We start from the raw sequence: 19,500 nt of genomic DNA, 5'->3' as shown, positions 1-19,500 counted from the left end.
GGTGGAGAGGTCTGCTCTCCGTGATCTATTCCCACCATATATATATGACACCTTGACTTAGCAGGCTGGTTAAACATTAATGATGGTGTTCAGAAAGAAAAAAGATTGTGCGAATTCACAACAACGGACTTGCAAAATGTGAGTTTTGTGAATGTGCGTCACTATGTGTGTGGTTTTGTACTCAAAGACAATCTTTCTGCATGTGTTTGTGTTGTGGCATGCAGTTGATGCTACGTTCACTCCCACACACGACTGTCTCTGGAAATGTACTGTTGTCTTTGCGATCTGCTTCAGAGTGCATGTGGAAGTTGTTTGTACACGTGACAAAACATCCTCTCAAGAACATTAAGACACAGTTCTCGGTGTGGCGTGACAATGAGTTCAATAATAGAATTTGCTTTCCAGCATGCACATATGAAGTGTCTGCGTGCTTCCCTCCACATCTGTCTGATATCATGTTTATAGACTTTCACATGACCTTTGAAAAGTTTGCTTCCACAGCCAGAGCTGCCTGTAGAATCCCGGATGAAGCCTGGATGTGTGGATGTTATGTGCCTCGCATGTAATACAGTCTGACTGTTCCTCTGTCGCTTTCTGTTTCCTATTCCCCTCTGTGAGCTTGGAAAGGTGAAACACAGATGGGTCTGCCAACACTGTTCTCTGCATTGTGTGCAATGTTCACTTTATACGATTTCTCCCCTCCATTCTAGCACCTCCCCATGTTTCCTCTTGCTTTCCCTCCCTGAAGCTTCACCTCTTGCTTCTCTTTTTTATTGCCGTCCCCTCTGCAGCAGATAAAGACGTGGACGACTACTATACTCGTAAGCGCCACCTGCCCGACCTGGCAGCAAGAGGCACTCTTCCGTTGCATGTTCTCAAAATTGACCAGGTGGGTACATAAGTGCTTGATTTCAGCATGCAAGTGTCACACGTTGATGCTTAGCCTTTCATGCATCAAAGAGGCAAAGCAAGTGTGCTATCTGAGTCTCCAGATTTGAATTTGTTAGAAGCTATAGCTGGTCTTTTTCTTCTCCCGGCGGTGGTGGGTGGCAGAGCGTTTACCCCTCAGCTTTTGAATTACTCACCTCATTCATCTTTTGCTCAACAGCACCGGGAACAGCAGCAGCAGCAGCAGCTCCAGAGCCAGCAGCCCCCGCAGTCCTCCATCTCCCAAGTCGCTCCCCAGTCCTCACAGCAACAGTCTCAGCAAAGGCAGAGGCCCCGTCGCGTCCAGAGGGCCATGTCCCAGGACCGCGTCCTGTCCCCAGAGAGAGCCCCAGAGCCGGATTACAGCATGTCTTCTAATGGCATGTCCCCGTACGGAGGCAGGATCCTCTCCGACGAACAGCTCCTGTCTGCTGAACGTCTTCGATCCCAGGAGCGTCTTCTTCCGCAGGACCGCCACACCTCCCAAGATCGCTTGTACTCCAAGGACCGCATATACTCCAAGGACCGACTCATGTCGCAGGATCACCTGTACTCAAAAGACCGCCACTACTCTCAAGACCGCCTCTATTCACAAGATCGCCTGTACTCACAAGACCGCCTCCTATCCCAGGATCCTCTGCTCTCGCCGGACAAGATGATGATGTCGCTGAAGCGCGGCATGGTGAGCAGCGCCTCTGGCGGGTTTCGTGGCAGCGACAAGTCAATGTCACGGGCCATCTCACACACAGACGTGTTCGTGCCCACCACACCGCTTATGGACCGCTACAAGATGACCAAAATGCACTCCCATCCCAGTGCCTCTAACAATGGCGGTGGCAGCGGGGCGCCGGGAGCAGGAAGCACCGGGCACTCCAACACTTTATCCATGAACCAGACATCAACAAAGAGGCAGGCGTTTGCCTCCAGACGGACTCACACAATGGAACAGCTCCACTACGTGCCACCACACCACCAGCAGCAACAACACCCACAGCACTACCGCACGGGTAGCAAGACTGAGGTGACGGTGTAAGGCCAGCGAAGGCCTACCTGAACTGTATGGAAGGAGCACTGTTGTGCGCAAGGAGGTGGGGTTGATAGCAGTACATGGGCACACTGGCCTTCTTTTAGAGTAGGATGGTGGCAAGATCACTGTCTTTAACTAAAAGTCAGAGATTCCAGGACCAAGAACATCCACAAGCTTAAAGTGAGAGACCGGGAAAACGCGCTACACTGTACACTGCAGACACTGGCCCAGTTAGACCTGAAGCCAGAGAGGGTCGTGGATGGGGGAGGGGTGGGGTTGGGGGGGGGGGGGGGGGGGGGAGGGGGGTCTGGTTATCCAGCTAACTTGCCTATTATTTACACTGACTTGATTACCCTTTTCATCCACAGGCTACGGCCTCACTCTGTGTATGTTTTAGTAAGAAAACACTGACTGTGTCTGTTAAAGCCTTTATCGCTACCCTTTGTCCAACAAATCTATCCTGTGACCTTTTCTGGCAAATCTTAAAGGGCTTTTGCATGGTTAAACACAGAGAGCGACTCCTCTGACTTCTGTTGTGCAACACAACACCACCACAGGAGATGAACTAGGTTGAGCCTGTAATAACTTTATAAATATATAAATAAATGAATAAAAAACAACCATTTGTACTCCCTGTCCTACTCATAGCTGTTGTGAATCTCAATGAGAGAAATTGAAATGGATGTTATTAGCACTTCTATTTGGTGCCTCTGACAGATGTTCCATTTCTAAAAATGAACTGGTTTTGTGGGTTACAAAGCACAATCAATAAAAAATATTCTGTTCTGTTTATGATTCCTTTTTAAGTTTGAATAGTGACGGCTAGCTTGTTTTGTTCTTAAAGCAATGGCAGTTTTTTGTTTGCTTCCAGTAGATTGTAAATAAGCTATTTTAGAAGCAGTACTATGGACAAGTCTGTGCTGGATGGACTTTGTATTAGACTGTCTGTTTTCAATAGATTCTTAAAAAACAACTATAAATCATCACTGTTTCGTGAGTTCAGAATAGAAACCCACTAACCAAGTATTTGACAGGATACATTAATACTATACTGTGTGTGTGTGTCTTTGCAAAACTGTTTGTAGGAAGAGAAGCGAATGAATGTGTTGTTGATAACAGATACCAATGTTCATATTTGGATGTAGACTGTGTTCCATTGACATCAGAGAAGTTGAACATGGAAAATATTCATGGAAATGGATTATAATGCTTGTATAGTAGGGTCAAATAAACCATCCATATTTTTCTAAACATTCAATATGGTTCCTTGAGAGATGTCTGTGTTTGTTTTTACTTCAAAAGACTTATACATTTCTTTGCCAATGTGAGTGTTAGGTAGACACTAAATCCCTGTAAATAAGGCTGGGTGCAATCAAGGAGGTACGTCAACCTGATGGGGATGGGGTCGAGGTAACTACCAACTTACCAGTGCTTCACTGACCTGGAGTCCCATTGGTAAGATGAAGTCACACCATCAAACTAGGCCAACAAAAACGGCTTTGTTAAGATAAGGAAACATTGTCGTCAGTGTGATACGTAATCAAAGTAAAGGTTGGTTGATAGATAGATAGATAGATAGAAAACTTGTATTAATCCCCAGTGAGGAAACTCATTTGTCACCAAAGACAACAATAAACTCATACAGACAACAACAGACAAGGTCCACAATGCACAGCAGACAAAAAACACATTACAAAGAACACCAGAAAATGCCATATGAAACAAGACACATGACCGACATAGAAAGGTGCTCAAATTTAAATCTAAAAACCACAACTAAAAACCTTCGTTCAGTCGAACACTTTGGCATCCTAAATCACTCACTGAATGAACTTCTGAGTCTTGGACACAAGATAGTAATAAAGTAACTGATTTGGTCATTTACAGGCCAAAAGGTTCGGAACTTAAGGATCAAGTTTGGGTTTTTAGAGGTCTGTGACACTTAATTTGATTTATATAGCGCCAAATCTAAACAGAAGTTATCTCAGGGCACTTAATAATATTATTTACGGAGACCCAACAATTCTCATCATAAACATGCACTTAGCAACAGTAGCTAGAAAAAAGCACCCTTTAAACAGGCAGAAACCTTGAGCAGAACCGGGCTCTGGGTGGGCGGCCATCTGCCTCGACTGGTTGGGTTGGACTAATAATAATTGCTGTAACAGAAGGTGTTGAGCAAGAGCTTGTAATCGGAGATCTAGACTCTACAGCACCAGAGTTAGAAACACCTGCAGAAAGCCACAGCGGAGGGAGGAGAGATATGAGAAAGCAGAAAACTACGGGAGAGAGAAATCAAGTTTGTAACATGCATTAAAGGGATGAACATGCATATGGAGAGGGAGGAGGAGAGAGGATATCAGTGCATCACGGGAAGTCTCTTGGCAGTCCAGGTCTATAGCAACACAATTAAGGGATGGTTCAGGGCTCACCTGAGCCAGCCCAAACAATACAAAAGGAAAGTCTTGAGTCTACTCTTAAATGAGGTGTGTCTGCCCCCCGGACTGAAAGCAGAAGCTGGTTCCACAGAAGAGGAGCTTGATAACTGAAGGCTCTGGGCCCTGTCCTACTTTTTAAGACTCTGGGAACCACAAGTAAGTTCAGTGAGCGCAGCTCTCTACTGGGGTAATAGAGTCCTATGAGCTCTCTACTGGGGTATTATGGTACTATGAGCTCTCTAGTGGGGTAATATGGTACTATAAGCTCTCTAGTGGGGTAATATGGTACTATAAGCTCTCTAGTGGGGTAATATGGTACTATGAACTCTCTACTGGGGCAATATGGTACTATAAGCTCTCTAGTGGGGTAATATGGTACTATGAACTCTCTACTGGGGCAATATGGTACTATAAACTCTCTAGTGGGGTAATATGGTACTATGAACTCTCTACTGGGGCAATGTGGTACTATAAACTCTCTAGAGGGGGAATACGGTACTATGAGCTCGCTAGTGGGGTAATATGGTACTATAAACTCTCTACTGGGGTAATATGGTACTATGAACTCTCTACTGGGGCAATATGGTACTATAAGCTCTCTAGTGGGGTAATATGGTACTATAAGCTCTCTAGTGGGGTAATATGGTACTATGAACTCTCTACTGGGGCAATATGGTACTATAAGCTCTCTAGTGGGGTAATATGGTACTATAAACTCTCTAGTGGGGTAATATGGTACTACAAGCTCTCTAGTGGGGTAATATGGTACTATAAACTCTCTAGTGGGGTAATATGGTACTATAAGCTCTCTAGTGGGGTAATATGGTACTATAAGCTCTCTAGTGGGGTAATATGGTACTATAAGCTCTCTAGTGGGGTAATATGGTACTATGAACTCTCTACTGGGGCAATATGGTACTATAAGCTCTCTAGTGGGGTAATATGGTACTATGAACTCTCTACTGGGGCAATATGGTACTATAAACTCTCTAGAGGGGGAATACGGTACTATGAGCTCGCTAGTGGGGTAATATGGTACTATAAACTCTCTACTGGGGTAATATGGTACTATGAACTCTCTACTGGGGCAATATGGTACTATAAGCTCTCTAGTGGGGTAATATGGTACTATAAGCTCTCTAGTGGGGTAATATGGTACTATGAACTCTCTACTGGGGCAATATGGTACTATAAGCTCTCTAGTGGGGTAATATGGTACTATAAACTCTCTAGTGGGGTAATATGGTACTACAAGCTCTCTAGTGGGGTAATATGGTACTATAAACTCTCTAGTGGGGTAATATGGTACTACAAGCTCTCTAGTGGGGTAATATGGTACTATAAACTCTCTAATGGGGTAATATGGTACTATAAGCTCTCTAGTGGGGTAATATGGTACTATGAGCTCTCTAGTGGGGGAATATGGTACTATGAGCTCCTTAAGATATGATGGTGCATCACCAATTAAGGCTATATAGGTGAGGAAGAAGATTTAAAATTCTACTATTTTACAGGGAGCCAGTGCAGAGCAGCTAATACAGGGCTAATGTGACCTATTTTTTTAGTTCTTAGTTAGTTGGTCTCTTAGTTGCAGGGCTGGATTTTTGCAATGCTATGTAAGTGAATAAGGCAGTTCTGTTTCATGTTGGAGTTAAAAGACGTATCCTGATCTAAGATAACTCAAAGATTCCTTCCTGTGTTGCTGCTGGCCAGGGCAATGCCATCCAGAGTAACAATGTCTTCAGATCATTTGTTGCTAAGCTGTTCGGGGCAGAGTACAATAACTTATTAAAAATAATCTTTCTGTGTTTAACATTCGGAAGTTGCAGGTCGGCAGTTTTGCTTTCCATAGAAATGAGTTAGCTCACAGCTGCTGCTCTGCACTGCTCTCATAAGGCGATAGCAGCTGATAGCACCGTGCCGACCCCTCAGGTAAACTCGGCTAGCTCTGTCAGCACTTTAGCTAGATTGCACTTAGCTCTGTTAGCACCGTTAGCAATGAGCCACTGGCTTGCTGTCGACATGCAATCCAAATGCTCCCGATCTTGGATCTTGTACTTTTAAACAGTTTGACTAATTTTTTTTTAAATTTAGGATAGTTACAAAGATAGTTCATAACCTCCAGTGAGCTTGCGGTGTGTAGAAGTCATTTTTGTACCTACCCACTGAAGTGTAACACAGCCAATGAGATTATCTCTTCCTCTAGAACAGTGGTCCCCAAAAATTTGATTTATTATCACGGTCTGAAAGATGTTTAATTTTTAAAAAAGACCACATCAGTCTGTGCCTCTTGACACACGTCAAGACGCTCGTCTCGGTCACATGATACGTTACCCCAAATATGAAGCCCACGAGCTAGCAAAAAAAGATAAAGCTGCATTTGAAATACAATATCAGGAGTCCTACATAAAATATGGGTAACCGCTACAGGTGATTCTCATGCACCTGCACTGCTTAATATGTGTCGATAATTCAGCGTAATGTAGAGTTGTATTTTTGTATGTACTATATACTATACTTTATTCCGGTCGCATCATTTTATTTCGTCATATGTATCCCCCACACCTTGAGGGCCAGTCCGGGAACATATTGTCTAACACCAAACCAAAGATTGTGGACCGCTGCTCTAGAACAGCTCTGCCTCAGAAAAATATTTATGTAATTACATCTCCAGTCCGCCAAGGTTTGATTTTACAGAACTGGGGGTTATACACCTTATCTGACAGGATGTTACAGTCAGTAGCACAATTTAAAATGACAGTTTCATCATGATATGTACCAGTGTTGGCCGGGGCAGTACTTCAATTTGACATCTGAATTAATATGTTTGACTTTAATGCTGGTCAGTGCAATTTCAGACCTTCTTTAAATTCATGGAAATCCAAGAGTGCGAACAGCAATTCTTACAGCAAACAGCGGCGCCTGCAATTGCACTCCTCTACAAACAGACAAGGAAATAGCGGAATATGTTTGGCTTTCCAATTTACACTGATCCTCAACCCATCAGCATTTAAATGAAAATATGGGTCTGCAATCAAAAATAATCTATAGATGAGAGAGCAGCTGAAGCATTAGAGGTAAGATGGCTACAGTGGCATAGGACGAGCACTGCAACCCAAGAACTGGGCTTTCAATAAAATAATCAGCAGCTTTCAAACTTTTCTTCTTCTCATATGGCACACATTTATTCAACAATGTATTTCATTACCCATCTCTTCCACTTTTAAAGCAAACATGATCCAGGGCCAGACAGCTTATTGTGTTGGTTGAACATTGAATCTGCACCAGCTTTAGTTTCCCATGTGTCCCAGCGGTGCTGTCAGAGAGGCATTACTGGATCCGAAATAGAAAGACATTTTCACTTTGGATGCTCAGAAAGTTAGGCAGTGACATTACGAGGATGTACTTTTGACTAACAAAGAAGCAACGCAGCCTGAATTTCTTCTTTCTCGCTATAAAGTTGCTCTGCTTTGATTAACATTATATTTAATATTTCCTATGGGGGCATAATTGTAGCAAAACTATTTGCAAATGTGTGTGTGTGTGTGTGTGTGTGTGCATAATCGGATATGTAAATGTCTAAAAGCATCTCTAACTGCGTACTGAGATGAATGTGTAGACACATCTGTGAACGTGTACAGAGATGTCAATGGCAGGAACGTGGAATAGTTTGCTCCAGTAGCTGACAGCTCATCAGTTACAGCTCAGGCAGGAGGATCAATGGAACCTTTGCTAAGCTGCTTCTCCGTCAAGCTCTCTGAGCTTCCATTGCCACAAACTGCACAGAATTCAATCAAAAAATCAGTTTCAGATCCTTACAGTATCTTGCTTGTTTAACATGATGTTTGCACTCTGTAGATGAAGCTACAGCAGGTGAAACAATAACTTTATGGCTTTCAAATAGCGCTAGCAGAAGCTCCGGTTTCAGACACTGTGCCTGAAGTCAGCCGCCACATCAGAGAACCGTTATACTGCTGTATTTTTAATCAAATGTACACCTATATCATCCTTTAGAACTACTGCTGCCCCTGTTCTCTGTTGTATGTACATATTCAAACGGTGTACAAGCAGTGTACATTTAACTCTTCATGCTTTAACAAAAGTAGAAAACGCACAACTGCTGCATTGTACCAACACAGACGGTCTACCTCAGGACCAAGTGAAGAGGTCAACACACCTGAACTTACTAGGTCATTCATATTAATACACCACAGCATGCAGCCTGAAGGATTCATCTGATAAGAGACACTTTCAGAAAGACAAGAGACAGATGTGTCCACCTCTCTGCTCATATTGTCTTCATGTGATCGGAGAGACCTGGATGTGATCTGTCTGTGACTTAGGACTTCTCTAGGGATCCAGGTTTAAGAACACTGTGGCATGGGGGCACTCTGCATATCTACAGTCAATAATGCTTGTACACTTAATTTGCTGATTTATTTGCCAAATTATAATACATAATAAAACATGGGAGGCAACAAGCAAATTAATTAATAGAGAATTAAAAGAACATGTGCGTTTTGATTGGCCCTCAGCAGCTCAACATGTCGAACACAAACCGGTAACAGTGCTAACAATTCAACAGAACAAAGTACAGCTGAAAACCACCTGGGAACCATCTCTATGGAGTGCAAATGCCCTGAGAGCATGTGCGGCCGCCCGGACATGTCAACAAAGCAAGGGGAAGTTGTAATAACTGCAAGCAAACAGCCACAGAATTCTCTTGATAAAACTAAAGTCTATGACGCAGTCTGCACTAATAAACCTGGTCCTGAGTGCCTCAGGAACCTCCAGCCCACTGTATGGGCTACCATATGGCCATATTAAAATGTATATATATATATATATTTAAACATCTGAGTTTAGAAAAGTTTAGAAAAGTTATGTATCGTTAAGTCCATGATACGTTTCCTGCCACATCAAGTGGATGTGTATTGCTCGGCCTGTAACTTGATCTTAACAGCAGCACCAGGACACTAATGTGTGCTGAAATGTTGTGTTTAATCCTAGCAATGCATTTAGTTCACGTGTTTATCTACATAGCTATGTCTGCATCATAATACCAATGTCTATCTATGTTGTTTCATTCATATATATATGATAAATTGAAGTCAGGTAATAAAATAATCTGAGATAGAAATATCTTAGACCTAAATATCTAAATTAAATTGAAATTAAAACTAATATAAAGCCTCTTCACAATCTTTCCTGGCGCTTCATAAACATTCTAAATGGTGCATTATGTGTTTTCAACAAAATGTAAAGTAAAACGGCAAACGGCAGATTTAATTAAAAGACATTAATCATTGATATGAGTGACAGTCCCGGTCACATGCAATCCCTCATTTGATTTATGGTTTATTGTTATTAATTGTACCGTTCATCATATTTTTTATTCATCCCCTTCATTTTGGTTTGTTTATTATGTCCTGTTGAGTAGTTTAGTCTGTAGTTAGTCTCATACATATTCCATTTATACAGAACTTGATCATTTGATTTGTGTGTATGAAATATTAGGTCCCTGTCCACGTTGAGAAGGACTCCGTGGCAACCCTGAGGTTAAGATGTAATTGATTAATATCACATTTTAAAGTTTTTCCTATTTTTCCAAAATTGTGTGGCGTCCTCAATCAAATTTTCTATTAAATTCTGTCAGTAATTAATTAATGGTGGCTTATGGCGTCAGCTGAGTACCATCATTCTCTTTACTAATTCATGGGTTCATAAATCATAACTGAATTATTAATAATCATTGCATATCTTGATATTTATTAATTATTATTTATTAAATCTGCTACCAGCTACACGCTACAACCAATACAGAGCAAAGGGGGGTTTAGTTGCTCCATGCGCTAACTAAAGGTTTGAGTCCCAGCAGAGTGGACTCCCAGTGGAGCCACAGTCTCCTCCCAGTGGAGCCACAGTCTCCTCCCAGTGGAGCCACAGTCTCCTTTGTGGTCTGATGAAGAGGAAAGCTCTCAGATCCAGAGCCCACATCGCTCTCCTCAGGCTGCTGGAGCTGTCATGTTTTGCAGGACCCGCATGAGTGCGGTTTCCATAGGAACACCATCGTCATATGGAAGTGGCCGCGGCCGCATCCCAACCGGAGCGGCAGACACATCTCCTCTTATGAAGATCTCAAAAGTCTCAAAACTGAGTCTGCATTCCTAGCTCTTTAACAAAAACACTTTAGCCATTAATATATATTCATCTACATATTACAGTTATATGTGCATTTACTGATTATTTTACACACTTTCACATCGACAAATGCATTAATATATTTATGTATGCATTTACAGATTTACAAATCTCATAACACTTTCAAATCTAAATACAAATTTGGAGATTTTATTAAACATTTACAAATCAGATTACACACAGATTCTGAACACACACTTTTAGAAATCAGATTTCACACCAACGTGGATGCACTCAGTCATAACTCAACAGTTCCCCTTAGTACTTGTGTGATTTGTTCCCTCTGGCCTGCAAACCCAAGGAGGTTGAAAGCGTTCATGTCCAAAACCCAGTTCTTGTGAGATGAGCTGTGAGAAGACAAACAAAGGGATGGATTTATATTCCTCATGTTTATGAGTGAGAGCTGCTGTGGACACTGCGCCGCTGCCAACACTCCGTTGTATTGAGCAGAACACACTGAACCTTATTGTTCACCAACCGTGTGCTGATTCTTTAAACACGTCTAAAATTGAAATAGATTTGGTAATTATTGGCTTTTAACTTCCCAAAATGACTAGCTTGATAGGTTGAAAGTTCAAAACGATGAATGAAACATAATGATAAGTGCAACTCTCGTCACAAAAGATGTCAGTGTGTTGGTACACCAATCCCAGCTTGAATGTGGATGGAGATAATCACGGCATTATGAGTCACACTAAGCTCCTGCCGGGCACACAGTAGGTGCTGCTGCTGGGACTCGTCCTGTGACAGCTGTCCTCTATGCGACCCGCTTATCTCCCTGCATGCAGGACCCAACCCCACTTATTTGTGATAATCCACAGATTGTAGCCAGCTAACAGGCATTTGTTTTACGACAGATGCCATATTCAGATAAACATTTAATTAGCAACTCATCAGCTCTGTCAAAGCTAATTGGCCACGGAGCTGCTGCCTCCCAGTCGGTCTGCACAGCAGCCGACTGGGAGCGGGCCGAAGCCGCGCTCTGTCCAGGACCAGAGCCGCTAACCCGGCCATTCTGACGGCGCCTCGTGGGTCAGAGCAGAGAATGGGCCAGATAGAATTACAGGCTGAGACAACATTGTGCTGTTTATCAGCATTTCACGCCTGTTGTGAAAATGACTGCTCTAGGTGTCTCGGCAGCACTTTTGGTTGTCACGACAGCACATTTCTCAGCGCTCAGAGGGAGTGTAATGGGAATTTTGTGAGGCTGGGAGGACAGATTGTTTGGCTGACAAGTGATCTCTGGGAAGTGGAGAACAAAAACAGCACAGAAGTGACCGCCTAGTAAGAAGGATTCAGCCGGGAGGAAGAAAAAGTGTAAAAAAGTGGTGATCGCAGTCTGTCTTCCAGCTCGTGAAGGCAACACTAATTAGACTCCCTTCAGTGAGATGATCTCTGTGAGGCTGATGAGTGTGTGACATGTGAAGAAGGATGTGGTGGATCGCACATGCATTCAGAAAACCAAGGTGGAATTTCAAGGCATTATCTCCATGGTTATTAGTTATTGTTGAGCTCTGCAATCACATTATCGCATCTCGCTGAAATTAGATCTCTGCATGCTTACATATTATACACACCCAGGCATCTCTACAGCATTCACACGAGAAGCTTCTCTGCACTGACCTGTAACCTAGCAACCGCCTGACGTCTCACCCAAGCAGATGATTAAAGCTACCTTCCTTTCCATTCCGAGCATGAACCCTTTGATAGATCCCTCCACCCCTTTGACTGCAGCGTTCTCTGCTCAGTCGTACGCAAAGAACACTTGTATTACTACAAATATGAGCTGTGAATCTGGTTCACATGCCGGGCCTGCACCTCTCCATCTTTCCTTTAGCTCCACAGTCAGGTCAACGCTTTAAGTTTTCTAAGAATGAGAAATACATTCCTGCAAAACTAATCCCATCCTCCCCATCTGTAATGTGTGTTTAAGGCAGCTAGCATGCTAACACACAACACTGAGATGGCATGCTAGCTGTGATGAACTCTTAGCTCAGACCACAGACAGTCTGTGGTTGTGAATGATGACATGATGACTGTGGCTCAGGGGTTAGCATGCCCGTCTTTCAATCAAAGGATCGATCGGTGGTTCGAGCCCCGGCTTCGCTAGTCTACGTCGATGTGTCCTTGAGCAAGACACATAACCCTGAATTGCTCCCCGTTGCTGTGTCTACGGTGTATAGAGCAAACATGTAAGTCGCTTTGGATAAAAGCGTTAGCTAACAACATGACACATTTTCTGGTGATCTCCTGCATCCATGGGCCCCGCATCATGCACACTACACTCCTTCAGCTCCAGCCCTTGGTCCAGTCTTGTTCTCATGACTCTGGAATTAGCTATTAGTGTATTTTACAGCTTTTAGGACCTACTGATTAAAATAATGTCCATTCAGGAGTTGTTACCGAGAAGTTGATTTAAACTAAATGCTGGGAGACGAACGTCTCTTTCCCAGCTTGTAGCTAAGTCTGTTGGGAAACTTTTTTTTTTGGGTCCAATGGCGTCACCTGATGGCCCAGAAGGTTGACATTCCCTGCTGAGTGTTTACAGTATGCCTACAGAAAGCATCCAGACAGAGCTCGGGGAGAACAAGTAGCATTAGCATTAGCATTAGCATGTATAACACTGGTTCACTGACTGCACCACTAGAACCAGGCTGCTCCTTTACTCCATGTCTTATCGCTGGTTCATTAACTGGTGCCGTGCTGCTCTGTGCCTGCTTTACATGCAGCTTTACCCTATTAACATGATTCCATGTCTGCAGCTGTCAAGCGCTTTGTGTGCTTTTTACTGGGTTCTCCTTTAGATCTTGCTACCTGGAAACAATAAAAACGATTGTTGCAGAAGATCAAATAGCTAATACTTGGGCTGGATTTTAAAAGCTGCGTCTGTTTACTTCTGTGTGAATCTCAGACTCATTGTTTGGGTGTAAACCGGCCACCGTTATCACTGTAACTGCATGTGCCGCGCTCGAACAGGAAGCTTGCATGGCATAGCAACAGTAACTAAGGGGGTCAGAGCTCAGCAAGGGTCAACTGGATACGTTCCTAATACTTCAACACATCTTCACAGCACCAGTGCTGCACTGCAGGCGAGAACACAGAACGTCTCATGTGCAAACCACACCACGGCTGCATTAATGTGCATGTGTACACAAGCAGCATCTATTTCTACATGAATGCCTCTCCCTGCATCATTATATCCTCCTCCTTCCCCTCACCTGCTCCTCCTCCTCACACCTCTGCCTCTGTGCATTGTTAAGGCTCTCCAATAACCAGATAAAGGAGGCGCTGGGGAACCGGGGCTGAGAGCGAGAGAACCCGGGAGAAAGAAAGAGCTGGCTGAGTGTGGGCGAACGTGTTGTTGGGGATCAATCTGAGACTCCCCACTTTGGAGGGTCTTTACTCTCACATGGGGAGGAGGGAAGAAGGAAGGAGGGAGGTGGAAGGAGGAGGGAGTTGGAGAGGAGGCCGGACTGGGAGACTGGAAACGGGAGACAGGGGACTGCTGCAGGTTGGGATATATCATAAATCAAATGCACGATCCACAAAGACGAGATAAAGCATCTTTACTCATGTGGAAATTAATGTTAAATACGTTGTTTCCAAAAAATACTGCATTTGACCGATTGATAAATTGTTAAATATTAGATAATGCGTTCTTAGTGGAGGTAGTGTCGCAGGTTTGGATCAAACGTGTGAAATTGTTCCATTTATTCTGAGATATTCCCTAACCAGCTGCAGCTTTCTACACCTCCTCATAAAGTGAGTCACAGATAGATGCTATTGTTAGAATTTCTCCTCAAACCCAGATAATTATCATTTAAAAAAACATAGATATGTTTGGTTGTGCGTGCTAATCCTTCATGCAACTTTTGTGTTGCTCATTGCCGACAATACGCAGACCTCTTCTGGTTGTGGTGATTCTCCAACTATTCTTCTCTACGATGTGCAGTCTATGGCTACAACTACAAAATCAATTAAATGATTTCTACATGCTTACAAATGAAGGATCTAGATTACAGCGCTGGACGGCTCGATGACATTTGGACAGCTGTTTTTTCTGGCAGGTTTTTGAAGATATTAATAAAAGTTACCAAACAAGCTGTCATCTTGTGGTCAAAAACACGAATACAAAGCTCAGTTTACTTCATTGTCTCTCACTCACGAGTTGTATTCGATCTTTTTATGGAAATGGGAGGAGCTACTTACCTTGACATCATCAGCATAAGTGAATTCTATGAACACCCTTCGCTAAGGGTAAATCCCATCAAAGTCATCATTAAAGGCTTCAGTTTGAAACCTTGTATTAGAAATGGCTCCAGTCCAGATGTACATGCCTAGGTATGTACATTGTGGTTTGTATTAATTAAATCAAACATTACAGTAGTGGTCTTAAAACAAGGCTCGAGACTAATGGCGTCCCAGGATAATAGACCATGTGTTTGGTCAGCGTTTACATTTTACGAAACTTTTCTCAGAGTTAACTCAGATATAATAATTCTGTTCATTCTGTATCTTTTAGTGTGAGATTCCTTCTATAGGGCTAGCAAAATAAATATAATTAGTCATTTCCTCAACATTTTAATGTTTTCATTAAGCCACTAATAGATGATAACAACGAGGTAAACACTTTGATTTCGGGACACAGTTACCATTCTTTGAGAGGGATGCAAATTGTTGTATTTTTGCAAACACATCTGCTGCACATCTGCACTCCACTGAGGCACCTTTCTAGTTTCCAAAGGCCTGCTTGAGTCGGGTGGTTTCCATTCAGGTGAATGAGACTCTCCAGGACCGCACAGTGTGGCACTGAGCGGATCCTTTCTTCTGTCTGATGAACGAGATGTAGGATTGCACGACTGTCCATGGAGGGTATAATGTCATATTGTGGAGAAAGACATTGAGTCTTTATATTTGAAAATGTTTTGCATAGGTTTGAAACAAAGTGATAAGGTCGTGCTTTTTGGTGTCGTGAGTTTGGCTCATTTCAGCGGTCTCTGTCATGTGACCCTCGCCCTGCAGGTCCCGCCAGTCAACATGTCTCCCATGAGGAATGTGACCACAAGCTGTAAACAAGAAACATGTCTCTATGATATATAAAGCTACAGTGTTTACTTCTTCTTAGTGTAACAATAGCACAAGTAAAGACCAGTCATCGAGTAGAGTAAGACTATAGTTTCCTGTATTGAATAGTAAAGGATGCATTTTTATTCCTTATGAACTAAACTTTTCATTTGCAAAGGACAACCGCATTATTTCTTCTTTCAAAAGTTACATAGTCTCACTTTAAAATATTGGGTCCAAAGTGAACAGAACCCATGACCCTGTTGGCACCATAACCTCCACAATCAACTCCTGCTAGATCTGCAGAAGCAAAGCCACTCCGGCTAAAGTCCACTTGGAGGGATTTTCTTTGGTTTTCAGGTTGAAGGTCCAGACGTAGGTGGGCCCCCTCTGGCGGGTCTTATAGACCGGACACTGGTACACATTCCTGCTGTCCTGTTTGTCCACAGGAATGGCCCTGATGAAGAGCACCGGCACGGCCGGAGTGAGCTCCTTCAGGCGGGCTTCTACAATCATGCCAGTCTGAAAGAGAAAGAAGGGGGGAGGGAGAGTGTGTGTGTGTGTGGGGGGGAGGGGGGATAGAAGTCAGAAATAAGTTTGAAAGTAAAGTCCTCGTCCCGACTGTTCTTGCCTTTGAGGCAGTATTAAAGAATGTTCTTTGGTTGAAGAAGAAGTAGATGTCTGAAACAAACAATGTTGGACTGTCTGCACAACACAATATTGTGGTCCCCTTGAAAAGTGGTGAAAGTCAGCAGAGTTTGAGTGGAAGTCAAGCTGCCCTGCCTAAGAATACACACTCTCTACACACACTGAAAGCGAGCGGTCTGTCTCATTAATTAATCCTCCACACTTAGTGGCTGACAAACACAAGTTTCACCATGCATGCACAGACTCTCAGCAATGAATGTAAATCCTGATGACTTTGGAAAGCACGAAGGACAAAGCCTTAATTGCTTCTACATTCACTATAAAACTTTAAAGAGCTCTTAAACGCCAATAACTTTATGTCCGTTGGGGTAAATATAAATGATGGGTATCTTAAAGCAGGCCATGTGGGCTCACTGAGGTTCATGTACATTAGATTAACAACACTGTATAAACACTGCTACCACGGTAACACATCTAGTATTATTATATCATCTCTCAACATACTGAGAAAATAAACATTTTATTACAAAGATGGAGTATTCATCAGCATTATTGGTGTCATCTCATAAACACACAAGTGTCCCCTGTGTAGTGTCTGCATGTTTTAGCATATCCATTCAGCACACTCTGTGTTTATCATACACACTATCTAGCTGTCTTTGGAGTGTGTGAAACTCCTCTGAATGCAAGCTTCATTAATATAGATGAGGAGCTTTATCATACATCTTTGACTTGTATTGCTGCACAGGGATGTGTCCTGAAGGAGTGCTGCTTGCTCTCTATACTCCACACAAGCGGCACAGAACTGGCTTTGGGGCGAGGAGGAGGAGGTGAAGAGAGGAGGAGGAGGAGGAGGAGTTGTTGAAAGACGCCGCCTGGCCCGCCTGTCCGCCTGTCTTTTTGCCTGCGTCTCCAACTTTAATGAAGAAAAAGGAGCCACTCCTCTAAAGGGTTCAAGTGCACACTCTGCACATTCCCTAATTAAGAAGTCTACAGGGACACTGCTTGAAAGCTGGTTGCATATACAGTAGCTGTGTGCATGTAGATAGATAGAGCCCTGGGAAGCTGAGCAATGCTCTGCGCTCTGAGAGCTGAACGCATGAAGGATGCAAAGCAGAACATGGAGGCCCCTCAGGGGTCAAATATCAAAGTTACTTTACTTGACTCGGTTTAAAGATGCATTTTGCTTGTAGCTCACCTTATGCTCATGTGTTAGTCTGTCATCCATCACCGCAAGTAGTGTGTAAAGGAAGATTTCTGTATAAGGCAAGTGTGCTGCTTTGTATTTAGTTGCTTCACCTTCCCTAGAGACAAGGCTCACTAGCTATTCCTCACCTCTGTGACAGTCGGCTGAACAAAGCAATCAGTTATAACTGGTGTACCTGTGTGTCCCAGCGGGCACCCTCCATGTACAGCCCGTGTACGTAGGCCCCTTCACGGGGCGGGAGAGAAATGTCCTCACGGCTCTTCTTGGTGACGTCACACTGCAGACACATCCTGTCCAGAGGCCACTCATTCCTGTCATTCAAACACAGGGTGTGTCACACCAAGTGGCTCCTATCACATTTACACTCTTGATGTCCGCATGTAAAACCACCCCACCTTCTAGCCATGGCCTGCATGATGGCAGTGAGGAAGGACTGTGGGTTGAAGAAGCCAGCGAGCCACACCACAGAGGGTAACACGAAGTCCGTTGACCAGGCCTCCAGCTCCTTGATCCGGGCCAGCAGGTCAGTGAACCACAGGGTCAGGCCAGACATGGAGGGGTAAGCCCGTTTGGTCCAACTGTCCGGCACCATGTCCAGGAAGATGGCATTCTGGAGGCTCTCCATGTCACTGGTCATGGTTAACTCTCCCTGAAGGAAAGGGGTACATTCAACTTACAACTGAAACCATCCATTCTGCAGTCAAGCATCACTATCCAAACAATTCAAAAGTGTATTGTTAATATTTTTTATTGCGGAAAGGAAGAAAAACCAGATCCATCAGTGATGCTCCTGTAGGCCCTGGTCACACCAGGAAGTGATACAGTGAATTCCATCCATGTGTCCTTGCTATAAAGCTTAGCCAAGTCATGACGACCCGACAGGGCAAATTGACTAGCACAAGGCTAAGCTAGTGGTGGCACAGGGCTAAGCAAATGGTAGCACACGGCTAAGCTAATGGTAGCACAGGGCTAAGCTAATGGTAGCACAGGGCTAAGCTAATGGTAGCACAGGGCTAAGCAAATGGTAGCACAGGGCTAAGCTAATGGTGGTACAGGGCTAAGCTAATGGTAGCACAAGGCTAAGCTAATGGTAGCACAGGGCTAAGCTAATGGTAGCACAAGGCTAAGCTACAATAGCATTATATTCCATTTAGCTGACGCTTTTATCCAAAGGGACTTACAATAAGGTGATTCAACCATGAGTACAAACTCAGAACAACAAGAATCAAGAAAGTACAATAAAGTTTAACTAAAAAGTGCTATCAGTAAGTGCCATTTAAGTGCTACTAAAGTGCTACTATGGTGCTACTTTCTTTATTCAAGGTGTATCCAGAAGAGATGTGTTTTTAGTTCACGGTGGAAGATGTAGAGACTTTCTGCTGTCCTGATGTCAATGGGAGCTCATTCCACCATTGAGGAGCCAAGACAGCAACCAGTCGTGACACATAGCACTACACGCTCCAGAAATTCGTTGCATCAAAGGGGCAACAAAGTTAAATGATCTTCATGGATTTATTTTAGGGATGCTGAGCAATAACCAAACTTGAACTTCAAGTTCAAACAGCATTTTATTAGCATTGCAGACAAGGTGTACTACTACTACTAATACTACTGCATTGATTTGAATTGAATGAAAGGATGTGCCAGGCTTGACACCATTTTGGGTGCATACATATCATGCATTAAAGGAGAGCACAGGACATGAACAGTCAATTCAAGAGCTATGTGTTTGCCAGAGTCATTGCTGTACTTTAATGAGCAGGCGGTTTGTGGATATAAGAACACTCTGGCTTGACACAGGCTGAATATAAGAAGTGGACTTGGTCACCGTGAGACCAGCAGCCACATCAGGTGTGGAACGGCGCCACCTTCACTACTGATGTGCACACACACTGAGACTAGCACGCCAGATAAGGAAACACGCTGTAAGATAGCCAAGACAAGAGTAATGAGACACAACTGGTGTCCTTCACCCACTGATACTGGAG

General features: G+C 43.5%; 2 protein-coding genes across 3 annotated transcripts in view; one reads left to right on the top strand and one right to left on the bottom strand.

Moving 5' to 3' along the window:
* LOC306732869 (shisa family member 6) overlaps positions 1-1,960 on the top strand; it is a gene marked incomplete at both ends in the record, with an annotated part of 54,045 nt that extends 52,085 nt beyond the window's left edge. The window contains 2 exons of the mRNA XM_079214044.1: positions 792-889; positions 1,109-1,960. Of these exons, the coding sequence (XP_079070170.1) occupies positions 792-889; positions 1,109-1,960 (950 nt within the window). The remainder of the gene's footprint in view (positions 1-791; positions 890-1,108) is intronic.
* Positions 1,961-15,951: 13,991 nt separating this feature from the next.
* dnah9 (dynein, axonemal, heavy chain 9) overlaps positions 15,952-19,500 on the bottom strand; it is a gene marked incomplete at both ends in the record, with an annotated part of 117,129 nt that continues 113,580 nt past the window's right edge. For both annotated transcript variants that reach the window (XM_079235727.1, XM_079235728.1), the window contains 3 exons: positions 15,952-16,179; positions 17,688-17,823; positions 17,908-18,161. In XM_079235727.1, coding sequence (XP_079091853.1) covers positions 15,952-16,179; positions 17,688-17,823; positions 17,908-18,161 — 618 coding nt within the window. The remainder of the gene's footprint in view (positions 16,180-17,687; positions 17,824-17,907; positions 18,162-19,500) is intronic.

This window comes from Taurulus bubalis (genome assembly GCF_910589615.1).
Source record: "Taurulus bubalis genome assembly, chromosome: 2".
Lineage (NCBI taxonomy): Eukaryota > Metazoa > Chordata > Actinopteri > Perciformes > Cottidae > Taurulus > Taurulus bubalis.
The sequence above is the reverse complement of the archived record's forward strand: the minus strand, read 5'-3'. Positions and strand labels throughout refer to the sequence as shown.